Raw genomic sequence first — 16,820 nt, 5'->3', positions numbered from 1 at the left:
TAGAATCAGGAATTTGTCTCCCTGGCGGCCTTGGACTGACGCTTATCAAATTGTCTCCGGGATGTTTGTAAACAGATGCTCTATGCCCCCACCGTCCTGTCTTCTTCTGACCTGTGTTGGACTGATCTCCCTGACCTAGCTGCTGATGAACTCTACATCTTATCAGAACTGTTAGCTGAGGAGGGAGTTTGAGTCAGCCCCACAGTAGATTTATTCCTTATTGTACATGTTTTGCTTTATTGTCAGTTACAAGATTCTAGTAAACACATCACATTAAGAGACAGAAATTCAATGTATGTAGAAAATTAAAACATGTAATAAAACTAGAACAAGGTAGAAAAACAAAAGTTTTCAGTAATGTGAAATGAAGTGAAAAAACATACTTGAAATTGTTTAGAACATTCATCACTTTTATCAGGATATTTTAAATGTATAAAAATAAAAACAAACAGTTAATGAAATGATAGAAATAAATGAATAAAGAGAAATATCTGACATCAGCAAATGTCCCTTATCTCGACATAAGAATACTTATTAATCAGTACCTTTAAAGTATGTTTAGTTCAGTTTCACTTTGTACTAATAAAGATCCCACAGTTACATTCACACAGCATTCAGAGGTCCCTAAATCATGCAGTAATTTATGGCACCAGTAGAGCAGCTGTCTGCCAAACTGGTTTAAATATAGATGCTCCTCTATGACACTTTTCACATTGTTCCTTTTTTCAGTATTGATATAGATTAAGAAACAAAGTAACAACCAAAAAAAAATGCAAAGTAACAATTATATCATGACACTGAAATATTAATAATAAAATAGCAAGAAGAACATCTGCAGTGATCACTGCAGTACATTAAGCCTGTTTTCAGCAATGATCAGTTTAGTCTAAGTCACATAAGGTCACAGAGCCCGTCTTAAACCAGAAGGCTGGGAAGAGCGGCTCTGTGAATTTTGCATGGAAGGTGTGTATGAGGCTCAGCTTTTCTGATGATACACTGTAATAACTCAGAGTCCCACCTTCCCAATCCAGCAACACTGCTATTTTTTGACTGGTGGGTTTTTTCAAGGGCTCTGATGTCTTCCCATGCATGGCAGTGCATTTAGATCCAGAGCAGTACAGACCCCAGGACATGTCATTGCATCCTAGGCCACCACTGCTGTCCCATTCTCTACCCACTCTTTTATATGCTGCAGCAATGTTGACCGTCCCTCTCCATTCCACTTCCCAGTAACAGACACCTTTCAGCCCCTCATCACAAAACACCTGAGACCTCTTGAACCTTTCTTCATTTTTAGGTCGTGCAGGTTTCTCCTCTACCTTCTTCACAGTTCTTACTTTTTTGTTTCCTTTTAGAAGAAGAAGCCTGTTGCTTGCTGTAGTTTCATTAAACTTCAACTCAACACCATCTGAAAAAAAGCATTAATTCAATGTCTTTTAGTAAGTGGACATCCAAAACATAATAAAATATGATATATCGAAAAGATACAAGGTTACAGAAAACTCATAAAGTCTAAACTCAAAGAAAGTAAAGTGTTGCAGTTTTTATAACCTCTCAGGGTTCCCTTTAATGTAAAATTCTTGTATAGACATAAGAATTAATCAATTTGCCCAAACACATTGTCGAAAAATGTAGGATTGAAATGTAGAGCACTTTTGATGTTAAAAATAATTATTTTGCCTTGAAAAACATGTCAAGCTGGGACAAAGGGGGTGCACCGCCAGGGCATCTGCATGATATGTAGAGCAGGTTGCATTTTACTGTCTAACTACTGCTTATGTCTTAAGCTTTATTGTTCAGTACATGTACACTGTACATGTACAGTGTACATGTACTGAACAGTACATACTTACAAACCTGTTGGAAATTTTGAAATGAGAGAAGATCAAGCAGATTAATCTTGTGAATTCAAACTTCCTAAATGATGATAAACACTTTAAAAATGAGAAGTAATCACTGAATTAGTAACTGAATTGAAATGATCGCCACTACTGATTTGACCTTGACCCTGCATGCCATACAATACCTGAAAACTAATTAAGGTCCACTAACACCAAAAGCAAAAAGATGGCAAGTCTCTCCAGTTGGATAGTAACAGAGTACAGATCACTACCAGTGGAGGGAGGTGTTGGATTACAGCCCACCAAGAAATGAGAAGCTCGCTCATCACTTTATAGAGCAAGTAACTATTTTTTTGGTCATTTCCAACACTTTATATATGATACCCAAGCAACGCTTCAGTGAGGTTAAGAAACATGTGGTTATGTATTATTTATATATGCACTTCTTGGAATTCTTTTTTTTTTTATTACCAGTTATGGGCAAGGAACCAAATATGGTGACTTCATTGATCTTGATTTTATAAAGGAAAGTTAAAAATTTTGAAAAATGTCACAAAAGTAATTAAGTCTTATGTCCTCCAATAACACTGGGGTTGAAATTTTGAATTTTAAAGTATTTCAATGAGTGCTCGATAAAAGGTTAATATTAAAACTTTTTTAATAAAGGCCAGCACCCACGCCAGAACACCCAGCCCCACCCAGGAACCCCAAGGCACCCCCATCCCAGGGGGGTAGGGGGGAGGAGGCAACCAGCAAGGAGTGGCCAGGAGGCAAGGCACAAGGCCCAGACCCAGGTCCAGCCATACATACAAACACACCCAGACACCCGTGTACACATTTATACACAGATACTCATACATGCCCATACATACTTACCCACACACAGATATGCCATACATACACATTCACTCACCCACCCATACTCACGGAGACAGTGACAAATACACAAAGACACACATTCATCCATAGCTACCCACCCTCTGAAGGCGGGGCAAGTGGAAACCACCCCAGGGCCAACAGCGACCCCAGGACGCCACCAGCCCGGTCCCCAAGGAACCACCCGACCCCTACCCCGGGCGAGACGCAAGAAATCGGGGTGTAAGATGACCCATCCACCCCTCCTCCTCCCCAACTTGTAGGTCTATGTGTTAATGTTTGTGAGTGAATGAGGTGTATAGGGTGCAGTTAAAATTGAGGGGACAGTTATGCCACAAGCGCCAACTGTTGGTCGTCAGTGCTTGCCCACACTGCCCCCCCAAAACCCTCCATGTCTAAAGTGCAAATAAAATTTGGAGACAGACAGTGACGAGGATCCGAGTGGGGCCACCTCAGCGGCCCATCTCATCAACCTCTGAGTAACATGCCTGCCCCAAAGGTCCTATGTGTATCAGGTTGTAAGTGTGTATGTGTTGTGAGTTATAATGACTAAAGTGCAATTAAAACGGAGAGGCAAGTGGTGGTGCAGCTCTCCACGTGGCCTCTCCATCCTACATCTGTGAGTGATGTGTATTCTGTGTGTGTGTGTGTGTTTGTGTATGGGGGGGGGGGGGGGGCATATGACCAGGAAGAATCCTGGAAGAAGAGAGCCAGCTGTCCGCTGGCTCAATAGGCACCCCGACCTCCCACACCCCAGCACAGGGCAGGGGGAGGTGAGCCCGGGGCCGCGGTGACAGCATCCCGGAGCACTGCAGCACCCGAGGTTGGCGCCCTCGCCCCCACTGCAGAGGGCGGCCCGCTCCCCCTAGATGCCCATTCACTCAACAATAGACACAAACAGGCGACAGGACATACTGGCCTGGGCATGGAAATGCAGTGCCCAGTCCCCCCCAACCACCCCACCGCGGCCCCATCCCCCACCCCACCCCCCTGCAATGCAGGCACCCCAGGGCCCCAAAAGCGTAGACCGGACATCCCGACGTCAGGCCAACCCACCCCACCCGGCGGCGCGGCCGGGACAGCAGAGGCCCCCCCCGCGCCAGGGGGGGCCCACCGGGAGCCGGCGCGGCCCCAGTGCCGGGGCCCCAGACCCCAGCCCCCAAGCCATACAGGGAAGACCAGCCAACCGACCGAGGGCCGGCACCACCCCCCCAAGCACCCCGCCCACACCCCAGGACCGAAGGCAGCACCATCCAAGCCCCCACCACCATCAACCAGGACAGGCACACAGACATCACCAGAAGGTCGCCCCAGGACTCCAGTCTCAGGAGGCTACCAGCTACCTAGGCCTCCGGAGTCCCCACCCACCCCCCCACAAAGCACATCAGGAGCAGAGCCCGCAGCCCACCACCCCCACTAAGTAATGGAGCTGAGCAGTGGGAACCAAAGAGAGTCAAATTCCTCCAATTTGTTTTTAGAAGAAGCAGACATTCTCTCTAAACTAACATGATCTACTAATAAATTTCTGTACTGAGTAATACATAGTTTATTTTTTGTCTTCCAGTTCATGAGGATCATCTTCTTAGCGATGCACAAGGCAGTAAGAACTATGTGTGATATATTTAACTCCATAATTAATTCACTGACATCACCTAAGATGCATAGTCTGGGGGAAGTTGGGATACGACAGCTAAACCATGTGGATAGATCTTCACAAATCCTCTGCCAAAATCTCTGAACTGGTACACAAGACCACAGAGCGTGTAGATGATTATCCTCTGAATTGCTTGTACAGTGGGTGCATATGTTTGAGTGTGTAAGGCCCATTTGGAACATCCTTTGTCCAGTGTAGTATGTTCTATGGAGAATCTTATATTGTACAAGTTGTATTTGGGGTCTTTTAGTCATTTTGAAGATATTTAAACATATTTCTGTCCATAGATTTTGATCCAGGTTGACAGAAAGATCACGCTCCCATTTTGTAATTGGGAGGGAAACTGAATCATCAGTTTTTATTAATAATTTATATAATTTTGACAACAATTTTGGGGTACAGAGGTTAAGAAATTCTGTTACCCAAGTAGGCATTTCTAGATTCAATTGATTAAGGTTAAATCTTCCCTGTAGGACGGACTTAACTTGTTGATATTCCAGAAATCTACCGTTGCCAATTCTATATTTTGATATAAGTTCTTGGAACGTGATAAAATTTCCATCTTGGATAATATGTTCTAAGTTATTTATACCCTTATCACGCCATAACGGAAAATTCAGCATTTTCTTTTTCTGACAAATATCTGGATTGTTCCAAATGGGTGTTAGTTTACAGGGGATGAGTGAAGACTTAGTTATTTTTAAAAATTCCCACCAGGCTGTCAGAGAGGTATTTATACTAAGGACTTTATAGCAGTTATGATGTTTAATACTGGAACTAATGAAAGGTAAATCTGAGATTTTTATTTTTCCACAAAACGCCTGTTCTAGATCCAGCCATGGGTTGTCTAATGAATTGGATTTGGATTTAAAACTTTTAAGAGACATACTTTTCTTGAAGTCATTTCAAGAGTATAGCCACTTTTTTTTAAAGTAAAAAAAGTAAGAAATTACAATTAAAATTACTTTTAAGAAAGTTAGATTTCACAGGGTAGTGAGATAGTTGACTGAATTCTTTTAACACTTTTATATTTTTCCATCTGGAGAAAAAGTAACAAAACATTTAAAATCAGAAGAAGACTTACACTTCTTAATCCCTGGTTTTAACCGATGCTCTCCACCATGGTCCAAACTGAACAAGAAAAGCACATTCTTTAAATTCAGTCCAACAGCTGACAATGTTTTTGTGTAACTGAAGGTCTGTTTCATATTTTCTATGTAAACTAGTTAAATTATTGATTCATTATTTCAGCTTGTACTATATTTTGCTTTAAAGTTGATTCAGGCTCAGTAAGAGAGCCTGCCATATCATTACAAATAAATGCCATACACACACTTACACAACTGTCTTCAGCTTCATATTTGGCTTTTTAAGTATATCATTTAGGATATTCATCCCGCTGTCTCCTGGGTGATTGTAACTCAGATCCAGATGTTCCAGGTGGGAGGCTTTGTTGGACTTAAGAGACAAGGCCAAGTCAGAGCAGCCCTTCTTGGTTACCTGACAACCAGACAACCTGCAGAACACACAAACAGATAAATTATTGCATGTCTTTCAGGGTTTTGATGATGGAGAAATTTCATTCTTATATATTGAAATTAAATTGCATTGATTCAAATGTGGAACCAGCTCTAACTCTTACAAAAGTGCTTCAGTATTGCACAACATTTTTCTCCCATCCATCCATCCATCCATTTTCTTCCGCTTATCCGGGGCCGGGTCGCGGGGGCAGAAGCCTAAGCAGAGAAGCCCAAGCTTCCCTCTCCCCAGCCACCTCCTCCAGCTCATCCGGAGGGACCCCAAGGCGTTCCCAGGCCAGCCGAGATACATAATCTCTCCAGCGTGTCCTGGGTCTACCACGGGGCCTCTTCCCGGTGGGACATGCCCGGAACACCTCACCCAGGAGGCGGCCAGGAGGCATCCTAATCAGATGCCCGAGCCACCTCAACTGGCTCCTTTCGATGTGGAGGAGCAGCGGCTCTACTCTGAGCCCCTCCCGGATGGCCGCACTCCTCACCTTATCTCTAAGGGAGAGGCCAGCCACCCTTCGAAGGAAACTCATTTCTGCCGCTTGTATTCGCGATCTTATTCTTTCGGTCACTACCCAAAGCTCGTGACCATAGGTGAGGGTAGGAACGTAGATCGACCGGTAAATCGAGAGCTTCGCTTTTACGCTAAGCTCCCTCTTCACCACGACGGACCGGTGCAGCGTCCGCATCACTGCAGAAGCAGCCCCGATCCGCCTGTCGATCTCCCGTTCCCTTCTCCCATCACTCATGAACAAGACCCCGAGATACTTAAACTCCTCCACTTGAGGCAAGAACTCGTTCCTGAGCCGGAGATGGCACTCCACCCTTTTTTCTCCCAATGCTGGAATATTTCTTCATTTCTCTTCAGAAGAGTCTCTTAGTCTGAGCCTGAGAGGCATCTAATTTTAATTTTAATACACAGGAACTTTTCCTATGATTCTTAATGCTACCATGGTCACTGCAGACCGCAGCACAGCCAAAATTATGGCAACCATGTGCAATGAACTTAGCACTGCCTTTGAAATAGTTGCCTCAAAGATGGGGAACAGGTCAGCGACCACTTGCACTCAGCTGCCATCTTGAAAGTGCAGAGTCAAGATGGTGATAAAATGGCAATAAGATGGAGTCAGTTTGCAATTGAATAAGATAAAGTTGACAATTACATGCAATCTGGTTATGATATAGAATTAACTTTGATATCTGTTGAAATCTGTTGCTCTCTTCAAACACAGAAATTCAAACTAACTACTTACATTCAGTCCAGACAAAGCCTCATAGATTTGAAACAGAAATTCATAAATTCCTGCACAAATAACAACATGGCTGCTGTGGGACAGCAATTTAACTGCAAACTGACAAAGATGCTTAGAAACCTTGATTTTATATAGATATAGATCTAGAGCCAGAATACAACCAGCTGGAGTCTAGTTGGGTCAGGTCCATTGCAAAGAGACATGTTACAGATGAGCTGTGCTCACTGGCGCAGAGTGACTCAGTATGATTGTTGACAAGCTGCATTTAGATGGGAATTGTTTTCAAATCTTTGCTGATCCATCTGAGAGTGATTGAGGAGTCAGGTTGCCTTGAATCAGGCATCTGTGAAGTCACCTTTTAATCAAAAACCCAGAGGTTGATGATGTTGCACACTCATGGTTAATGTTAGGTTACTTCAATAGGTAGCAGACATCCATTTATATTTAATATAATTATGCTGATTAGAGTCATTCACCAAATTCAACCTTTTATGCTATCCAAGGTAGGAAATCAGCCATAAAGCTTGTGAATAAGCATCTGTTTACATCTTGCAGAATTTAGTTGGCTAAAATCCCACAAAGCAGTGAATATTGGAGTAGCAGCACAGTTTAGCTGATCACTCTCTGTACAAACAAAATCTACTGGAGATCACAAAACAAGCTATTATGTGAGTTATTTCTAAGTATTTCTATTTCCCACACTGCATTGCTACACCCGATCCCACTTTAATGCGTGATTGTTGATATGTCTATTAACAAGCACATGGGTTAAGTCAGTTGCACAATTACCAGTTTGTTATTGTTTTGCATGTGATTTCAATAAAAATCACATGCAAACATGTTTTCTTTATAGTCTTAATGTTATAATACATTACTGTGAAATCGCTACAGTGCATATATTGTAATGAGTTTTCCTTATACAAGTGTTTTTCCTCAATGACACCAGGTGAACCAAAAATAAGGAAATTAGCTTAGAATGAATATAAATACTGTTAGGAATAACTTCCACAACAGGTCAGTCATATCATATCATGTGACCACCTTTGTTGCCAGTATAAGATGTGAATTTCCTGAATGTTTTTTCCTGTTGGGTAAACCTGAAAATTTTCCGTAGAAATTATGTGTCCTAATTACATAAAGCATGGGATCAGGTAGACCATTTAATTGGTTCCTATATTAAAATACCCCAGACTTGTTTTGTCTCTCTTCCACAGCATGTCTTTTGCCCTGTCTGTCTTCCCTCAGCCCCAACCAGTTGTGGCAGATGGCTGCCCCTCCCTGAGCCTGGTTCTGATGGAGGTTTCTTCCTGTTAAAAAGGAGTTCTTCCTTCCCACTGTTAACAAGTACCTGCTCATAATGGTTTTTTTTTTTTTTTGGGACTGTTGGGTTTTCTCTGTAATTATTGTAAGGTCTTTACCTTACAATATAAAGTACCTTGAGGTGACTGTTGTGATTTAGCACTTTATAAATAAAACTGAATTGAATTCACTTACTACAAAAAAAACAAAACTTGTATTTAACTTCTCAAACACTGGTTAAAGTTTCCTTTGTTACAACTATTATTATAAATCAGACAACAGTTGCTATTGAATAATTTGGTTATTTGGAAAATGGTAAGTGCAAAGACAGTGAAGGATTAATTTGCTGCATTAAAACCCCCTCCCTGCTGTGGGAGATAAGGTAAAACCTTATCTCCCACAGCAGGACCTGGAAAAAGTTATTCATGCTTTTATTACTTCCCGCCTGGACTACTGTAATTCTCTGTACTTTGGCATAGATCAATCATCTGTGCGCCGCCTGCAGGTAGTCCAGAATGCGGCAGCTCGTCTTTTAACCGGTTTAAAAAAGCATGAACACATTACCCCAGTCCTGTCATCCCTTCACTGGCTCCCTGTCCGTTTTAGAATCGATTTTAAGATTTTATTGCTTACTTTTAAAGCCTTAAACGGACTGGCACCTTTGTATCTGTCTGAGCTGCTTCACTGTCACACCCCTGTAAGAGCTCTGAGGTCATCGAACCAGCTGCTCTTACAGAGGCCTAAAACTAGTCTAAAACAGAGAGGTGATCGAGCTTTTGCAGCAGCAGCACCAAAGCTATGGAACGATCTACCTCTCCATATTCGCACAGCTCAGACGATACACACATTTAAATCTCTATTAAAAACACATTTCTTTTCCTTGGCATTTGGCTGCAGTGCTACCTCCTTTTACATGATTGTTTTATGGTATTTTATGGTACTTGTTTTAAACGTTTTAATTTTTAATTTTCTTATGTTATTTATTGTTCTTAATGTTTTTATTTATTTATTTTTATTTTATTATTTTATTTATTTATTTATATATTTTTATTTTTATTTAGTATAGTCCTTGGGGTTACAGATCTTGTACAGCACTTTGGTCAACGTCGTTGTTTTAAATGTGCTTTATAAATAAACTTGACTTGACTTGACTTTTGCTTGGCTCTAGCACTGTCATTTATAACACATTGCTTGAATATACTTAAATATACTAATTAAGAAAAATGACTTAGCAGTTGAAGGTATTCAAGACAGGCAGGACTGGACTGATGGCAGGACAAACTTATGACATGAGAAACTGGGACTGTTGTGGAGGATCACACCAATAAGCTGAACTCAATTTTGCTCAATATTAATTCTTTATAGGCTATTTTTGTTCACCCTCCACAGGCTTGTCCCAAGTTTGAAAGCTAAGAAACAACATTTTTTTAACAATCCAGCTAACAGAGAAAAAAAAGCAAGCAGAACAAACTGTATTAAAATGAACGTACTCCCCAAAAGCAAGCAGAACTCATTGCCAGTGGTAATTTATGCACACTTACTTCAGAATCTCAAGTTTACAGTGTGGACTCTTCAGGCCATCAGCAAGATGTTGCACACCTGAATCCAGCAGATCATTGTGGCTGACGTCCAACTCTGAGAGGTTTGAGAATGCAGAGCTTAGGACTGAGGACATCAGAGCACTGCAGGACTGTTCAGAGAGCTCACACCAACTCAGCCTGTGAAAATATCAGTAGCAGTCAGAAATCCTGCTGGACAGACAGTCACTTGTGCAATAACAATGTGGTCCAATGTAAGACATTGTGCTCTCGTCACAACACAGCTTGTGATAACGTTTTAGCTTTTACAATATACATATACATTAACAATTATAGTTCTCTATCATCAAAATTGAGAGAGTACTGAAGGTTGGCTGCAGCGATTGTTAAGGTAAATTTTGTGAATATACTAGAAGCCCTCAGTATGACTTGTAATTATCTTTTTAACAGCAAACGAAATACTAGTGCATACAGTTACATCCATTATTTGTTTAACAGAGAGACAATTTTTGTAGTTTTCCTCTGCACAGCACCACACTGGATTTTAAATCAGTCAAGATGTTACTGAAGTGCAGACTTTCAGTTTTAATTCAAGACAGTTTAATAACAAATTTGCATTAATGTTGAAAAATTAGAGGGATTTTTATACAGTCCCCCATTTTCAGAGGTTCAAAATTAAACACAAGGATTGTTTTTAATACTTGGGTGAAAATAATTTGCAGTCAATGACTGACTGAAGTCTGGAGCCCATGGGCATCACCAAATTCTGTGTTTCCTCTAGGATGCTCTGGCAGGCCTGCAGTTCAGGTGACTGACTCGGCCACTTAAGAATATTCCATTTCTTTGCCTTGAGGAACTCTTGCATTTCTTTTGCAGTTTGCGGTGGGTCATTATGTGTTTGCACTGTGAAGCTCAGTCTGATCAGTTTTGCAGCATTTGGCTGAATCTGAGCAGAGAGTATAGTCCTGCACATTTCACAATTCATCACAATCTGTCAGCTGTCACATCATCTATAAACACTAGTAACCCATTCTCATGCTATAATATTGCCTCCACCACATTTAACAGATAATGTGGAGTGCTTTGGATCATATACTCTTTTTCTCCTTCCCTCCTTCTTCTTCCATCATCTTGGTTTCTGTTGTCCAAAGATTTTTATTTATTTATTTTTTCAGATCTGTGCAGGCTCCTTTAGATGTTTTCTGGCAAAGTCTTTTCTGGCTTCTGTGTTCTCAAAGAGGTTTGCACCTTGTTGTAAATCCTGTGTATTTACATTCATGTAGGCATCTCTTGATTTTATATCTTTACGCTTACATACCTAACCAATAGAGAGTGTTCTTGACTCTGTTAGATGTTGGAATTTTCTTAATCAATAAAATAATAACTCTGTCCTCATGCACTTTAGTTGTCTTCTGTGTTGTGTCTTTGCCCCATAAATTATGAAACAAACTATACACTGTGTATATTTCAGTATAATGATCACAATGCTGATTTGAATATGGTGAAACTGCCAAAATACTGCATAGCTAACAGCCACCTAATCTCACTGTAACATAGGTTTATGTGATTAACTTCTGACAAATGCTGTTTACATTATATGTGGGTTTATGGGAGTTAATAATGATCCACTAATATAAAAGTCTAAAAAAGTGATGCACTCGCAGTACCTGGCAGATTTTTTTTTAACCAGACCAAAACTCTAAATGCCATGTTATAGTGAGTCCATTTAGTTAGACTGACTTTGTGTCAACTGCATTGCATTTATAATAAAATCATGTCTTCAGTAAATAAGTACTTACAAAGCACGTTTGGAGACTTTGACCACAGGCATCATTCCCAGTAGAACTTTCTCTGATTTCCGGTACTTTTTCAGATCAAACACATCAAGTTTCTCATCTGATGTCAGCAGCACAAAAGTCAGAGCAGACCACTGACCAGCAGAGTAATCTTCAAAATTCTGTGTTCCTGATCGCAGTTGCTTTTTGATGTCTTTAACAAGAGAGTGGTCATTCAGCTCATTCAAACAGTAAAGCAGATTGAGGTTTTTATCTGCATCACTGAAGTCTTCATTGATCTTCTTTTTGATGTACTCAGCTGTCTCCTTGTTAGTTTCTTTGTTAATTTTTCTGTTGTCTTTCAGCAGCTCTTTCAGATGCTTCTGATTGGTCTCCAGTGAGAGGCCAAGCAGGAAGCGGAGAAACAGGTCCCAGTCTCCATGTTTACTATCTAAAGCCTTGTCCACTGCTTTCTTGTAGAAGTCTGATGCAGGCAAGTCTGAAACCACTGAAGGGGGGGTGGTAAGCAGATTTTCACCTTTGTTATTGAATATGTAAAACACATAGAAAGCTGCCAAGAACTCCTGAATACTCAGGTGGACAAAGCAAAACAGTTTCTGTTGGTACAGTGAAGTACTCTCTCGTTTGATCTGAGTGAATATCCCAGAAAAAACAGCAGCATTTGTTTCGTTAGTACCACACTGTGTCAGGTTTTCTTCAGTAAAGAGAAAGTTTCCTTTCACGAGCTCCTCAAAAGCTAGTTTTCCTAAAGATATAACGGTTTCCTTGTTTCTTTCATTCCAGCATTCATCTGTCTCACAGCGCTCACGTGTCTCATCTTTACTGTACTTTCTGTTAGCCTGTCTGCACTCCAGCAAAAGAAAGTATGTGTACATGTCAGTCAGAGTCTTGGGCATTTCATCTTCTTGGTTTGTGGTCACATATTCCTCAAGAACCTTTGAAGTGATCCAACAGAAAACTGGTATGTGACACATGATATAAAGGCTCCTTGACTTCTTCACATGAGAGAGGATATTTTCAGCCAGATTTTTATCATTAAATCTCTTCCTGAAGTACTCTTCCTTTTGCTCATCATTGAATCCTCGCACCTCTGTGACCCGGTCAACTTTATCAGCAGGAATACGGTTGGATGCTGCAGGTCGGGAGGTGATCCAGATTTGAGCCTTAGGAAGCAGATTTCCTTGGATGAGGTCGGTGAGCAGAACATTCACTGATGTCGACTCTTTCACATCAGTGCATTTATTACTTTCACCGAAGTCAAGATCAAGGCGGCATTCATCAAAGCCATCCAGAACAATCAGAATTTGGTACTTGTCATAGTCAGATATTTCTGAGGTCCTCATAGCTGGGAAGAACTGATGAAGAAGTTCCTCAAAACTCTGCTGTTCTTCTCTTCTCAAATTAAGCTCCCGGAAAGGAAGTGGGAATATGTAATAAATGTTTTGAATGGCCTTACCCTCAGCCCAGTCCAGCATGTACTTCATTGATGCGATTGTTTTCCCTATGCCCGCCACTCCAAGAGTCATCACAGTTTTAATTGGTTTGTTTTCAACAGATGTGAAGATCTCGTTATATTTAATTGCTTTTTCTTCTCTTACTGCTTTGAACTTTGCATTTTGAATCTGTCTGGTCTCTTGCTGATCATTGACTTCTTCACTCTGACCCTCTATGATGTAGAGCTCTGTGTAGATCTCATTCAGAACAGCAGAGGCTTTCTGCCTGTCGATGCCCTCAGACACGCAGGTAAACTGGTCCTTCAGATGAGATTTGAGTTTCCGTTGGCTCACAATATCAGGTTTCTCTGTAGGAAAACATTTTAAAGTTATTTTATATAGACTGTGCACATTTTTGTTGTTTTCAACAATAATAATATACAGTATTTATTATATAAATATTTATTGCATTTGTCTTTTATGATAATCTTTTAGTATTTTGACTCTTTCTTGGTCACTCTTTGAATTTTTTAAATATTATAATGATGCTCAACTGTATCTAAGGCACAGTCTCTACATTGATAATCTTACCTCGTATTTCTGTCCTCCTGTCAACTAATTTGTCAACATTTAGCTGATTAACAGCTGAAGGTCGGGAAGTTATCCACACTTGGGCCGAAGGAAGCAGGTTTCCTTTGATGAGGTTTGTCAGCAGCACATCCACTGAGGCTGACTCACTGACATCAGTCACAGGATTCTTGATGTCAAAGTCAAGCTGAGACTCAAATTTGTCAATTCCATCCAAAACAAACAAAACTGGGAACTGTGAAAACTTAGTGATCACAAATTCTTTGGTTTCCTTGAAAAAATGATTGAGAAGACCCACTAAACTAAATGTTCTGTCTTTAATCAAGTTCAGCTTATAGAAGTTAAGCTGAAATATGATTCGTTCACTATCATTCACATTGCCAAACCAGGATTTTGCTGTGTCTGCAACCCAAGTGAAAAGTGAACGGTTTTCATTTTTTGCCCATTCTTTTATAAATTTCTGTACATGGAAGGATTTTCCAATTTCAGCCTCTCCAACAGTCAGCACAGTTCTGATTTTTTCTCCATTCCGATCTTTAAAGATGTCAGATGTTCTTTTCACAGTCTGTTTCTTCTTCTGTTCATCAGTGACCTCTGCACTGCTGTCTTCTCTCATGATGTGTTCTGTGTCTTTCTGGTTAGGATGGTTGGTGTCTTCAGGCTGACTGTTTTCGCTAAGAAGTCTTTCACGCAGCTGTGTCACCAGCTTCTTCCATCGCTCTGAGGTCTCTAAATAAACAGAACAAAATATAAAGATATATGTATCATTAATTAATGATGCTAATCTTTGCTAAAAGTAATTTATTTTAAAGTCCTCTCAATAAAGAAACCAATGTGTCGTTTGAAGTTGAATTTTGTTTATTACCTTGACATTTGGTGACTTTCTGGATACATTCAGGTGGAATCTTTTTGAGTCCTGAAGGCTGAGAGATGATCCAGAGATGAGCAGAAGGAAATAAATTTCCCTTGATTAGGTTTGTTAGCAGCTCATCCATTGAGGCTTTTTCCTTGATGTCACTCAGGTCCTTGTTGTTTTTAAAATCCAGTTCAAATTTACATTGTTCCAGGCCATCAAGGATAAAAAGCACTTTAAACTCATCATAGGAGGGAACTCTGTGTTGTTTCACATCACTGAAGTGATCATTGAGCAGATCTTCCAAACTCTGAACGTCACCTTTATTCAGCTCACTGAAATGTAACGACACTACCAAGTCGATCTCTTTGCAGGTCTTCTCTTTTGCCCAGTTAAGCATGAACATGCTTGTTTGAAATGTTTTACCAACACCAGCCACTCCTGTTGTTAGCACTGTTCGCACTTTAAACATATCATCATAGTTGGTTTGCACGAGTTCTCCTTTAGCTTGTACACAGAGTTCTGTGTCGGTTTCTTGTTTACTCTGTTTTTTGTGCTTTGTGGAAATTGTCCTCTTCAGGGAGGTTTTCAGTTTTTCTTTGTCATCTTTCTCTATAGTGAAAAGTTAAAACCAAAAATCATTTAAACAATGCAAAATGCAGCAACTGCAATACAGTAAAAATGACAGCAATATGATTGTTGTAAATAAATAGTGATATGTCATTCTTCTTTAGTGTAACACCTTCTCAAAGGGAGGAAACTAGCAGTAACATTTTGGATTAAACTGAAATATCCAGTTTGATCGTGTTTCAGTTGCTGCATATATTTCCCATTTTTTGAGAAATAGGGTGCAGCTCCAGACCTTTGGATAGTACTTTATTATACAAATACCTGGTTGTATTTCATTTTAAGGTACAGTCTCTGCAACAATAATCTTACCTCGTATTTCTGTCCTTCTGTAAACTAACTTGTCAGTATTCAGCCAATTAACAGCTGAAGGTCGGGAAGTTATCCACACTTTGGCCGAAGGAAGCAGGTTTCCTTTGATGAGGTTTGTCAGCAGCACATCCACTGAGGCTGACTCACTGACATCAGTCACAGGATTCTTGATGTCAAAGTCAAGCGGAGACTCAAATTTTTCAATTCCATCCAAAACAAACAAAATTGGGAACTGTGAAAAGTCAGTGATCACAAATTCTTTGGTTTCCTTGAAGAAATGATTGAGAAGACCCACTAAACTAAATATTCTGTCTTTAATCAAATTCAGCTTATAGAAGTTAAGTGGAAATATGATTAGTTCATTATCTCTCGCTTTGCCAAACAAAGTGTCTGTGACCCGAGTGAAAAGTGAACGGTTTTTATTTTCTGCCCATTCTTTTATAAATTTCTGCACATGGAAGGATTTTCCAATTCCAGCCTCTCCAACAGTCAGCACAGTTCTGATTTTTTCCCCATTTCGATTTTCAAAGATGTCAGATGTTGCTTTCACTTTCACCACAGTCTGTTTCTTCTTCTGTTCAGTGTCCTCTGCAGTGCTGTCTTCTCTTATGATGTGTTCTGTGTTTTTTTGGTTAGGATGGTTTTTGTCTTCACGCTGACTGTTTTCTCTAAGAAGTCTGTCACGCAGATGTTTCACCAGCTTCTTCCATCGCTCTGAGGTCTCTGAAAACATAGAAATGTATCATATAGTAAATGCATCATTTAGTCTGTTCAAGTAAAGAAAACATTGTTTTGTTTTGTAAGATTAATTTTAGTACATTTCGTGACAATCTTCCCTTTTGCCCATGAACATCCTTGTATGAAATGTTTTACAACACCTGCCACTCCTGTTGTTAGTACTGTTCACACTTTAAACATATCATCATCTTTGATTTTCACACATACTTTTTTCACTATTTCAAAGAGTTCTGTATCTGTCTTCAGGTCAGTTATCAGGTCTTTTTTGGCATCTTTATAGCAAAAACCACAGTTAAAATCATATAAACAATGCAGTATGCATCAATTGCAATTTTTTTAATTAACAAACATAATAACCGTAAATACAGTGACATATCATTTGTATTTAGTGTTACACCTTCCCAGAGGGGAATCTGGCAGCAATGTGTTGAATTTAAGTAGAAATATCCAGTGTTCTTAAATATTCCTGTGTTAATAGTACTG

The 16,820-nt window shown here is 40.1% G+C and overlaps 1 protein-coding gene across 1 annotated transcript in view; it reads right to left on the bottom strand.

Annotated features, from left to right (window-relative positions):
• Window positions 1-287: 287 nt before the first annotated feature.
• LOC115783665 (uncharacterized) overlaps window positions 288-16,820 on the bottom strand; it is a 32,459-nt gene continuing 15,926 nt past the window's right edge. Inside the window, exons 6-13 of the mRNA XM_030734595.1 lie at window positions 15,600-16,322; window positions 14,673-15,272; window positions 13,811-14,536; window positions 11,790-13,587; window positions 9,994-10,170; window positions 5,711-5,887; window positions 5,456-5,502; window positions 288-1,408 (exon numbers count right to left, since the gene is read on the bottom strand). Of these exons, the coding sequence (XP_030590455.1) occupies window positions 882-1,408; window positions 5,456-5,502; window positions 5,711-5,887; window positions 9,994-10,170; window positions 11,790-13,587; window positions 13,811-14,536; window positions 14,673-15,272; window positions 15,600-16,322 (4,775 nt within the window). The 3' untranslated portion in view covers window positions 288-881. The remainder of the gene's footprint in view (window positions 1,409-5,455; window positions 5,503-5,710; window positions 5,888-9,993; window positions 10,171-11,789; window positions 13,588-13,810; window positions 14,537-14,672; window positions 15,273-15,599; window positions 16,323-16,820) is intronic.

The sequence above is a fragment of the Archocentrus centrarchus genome, chromosome 7 (genome assembly GCF_007364275.1).
Source record: "Archocentrus centrarchus isolate MPI-CPG fArcCen1 chromosome 7, fArcCen1, whole genome shotgun sequence".
In the NCBI taxonomy this organism is placed as follows: domain Eukaryota; kingdom Metazoa; phylum Chordata; class Actinopteri; order Cichliformes; family Cichlidae; genus Archocentrus; species Archocentrus centrarchus.
The sequence above is the reverse complement of the archived record's forward strand: the minus strand, read 5'-3'. Positions and strand labels throughout refer to the sequence as shown.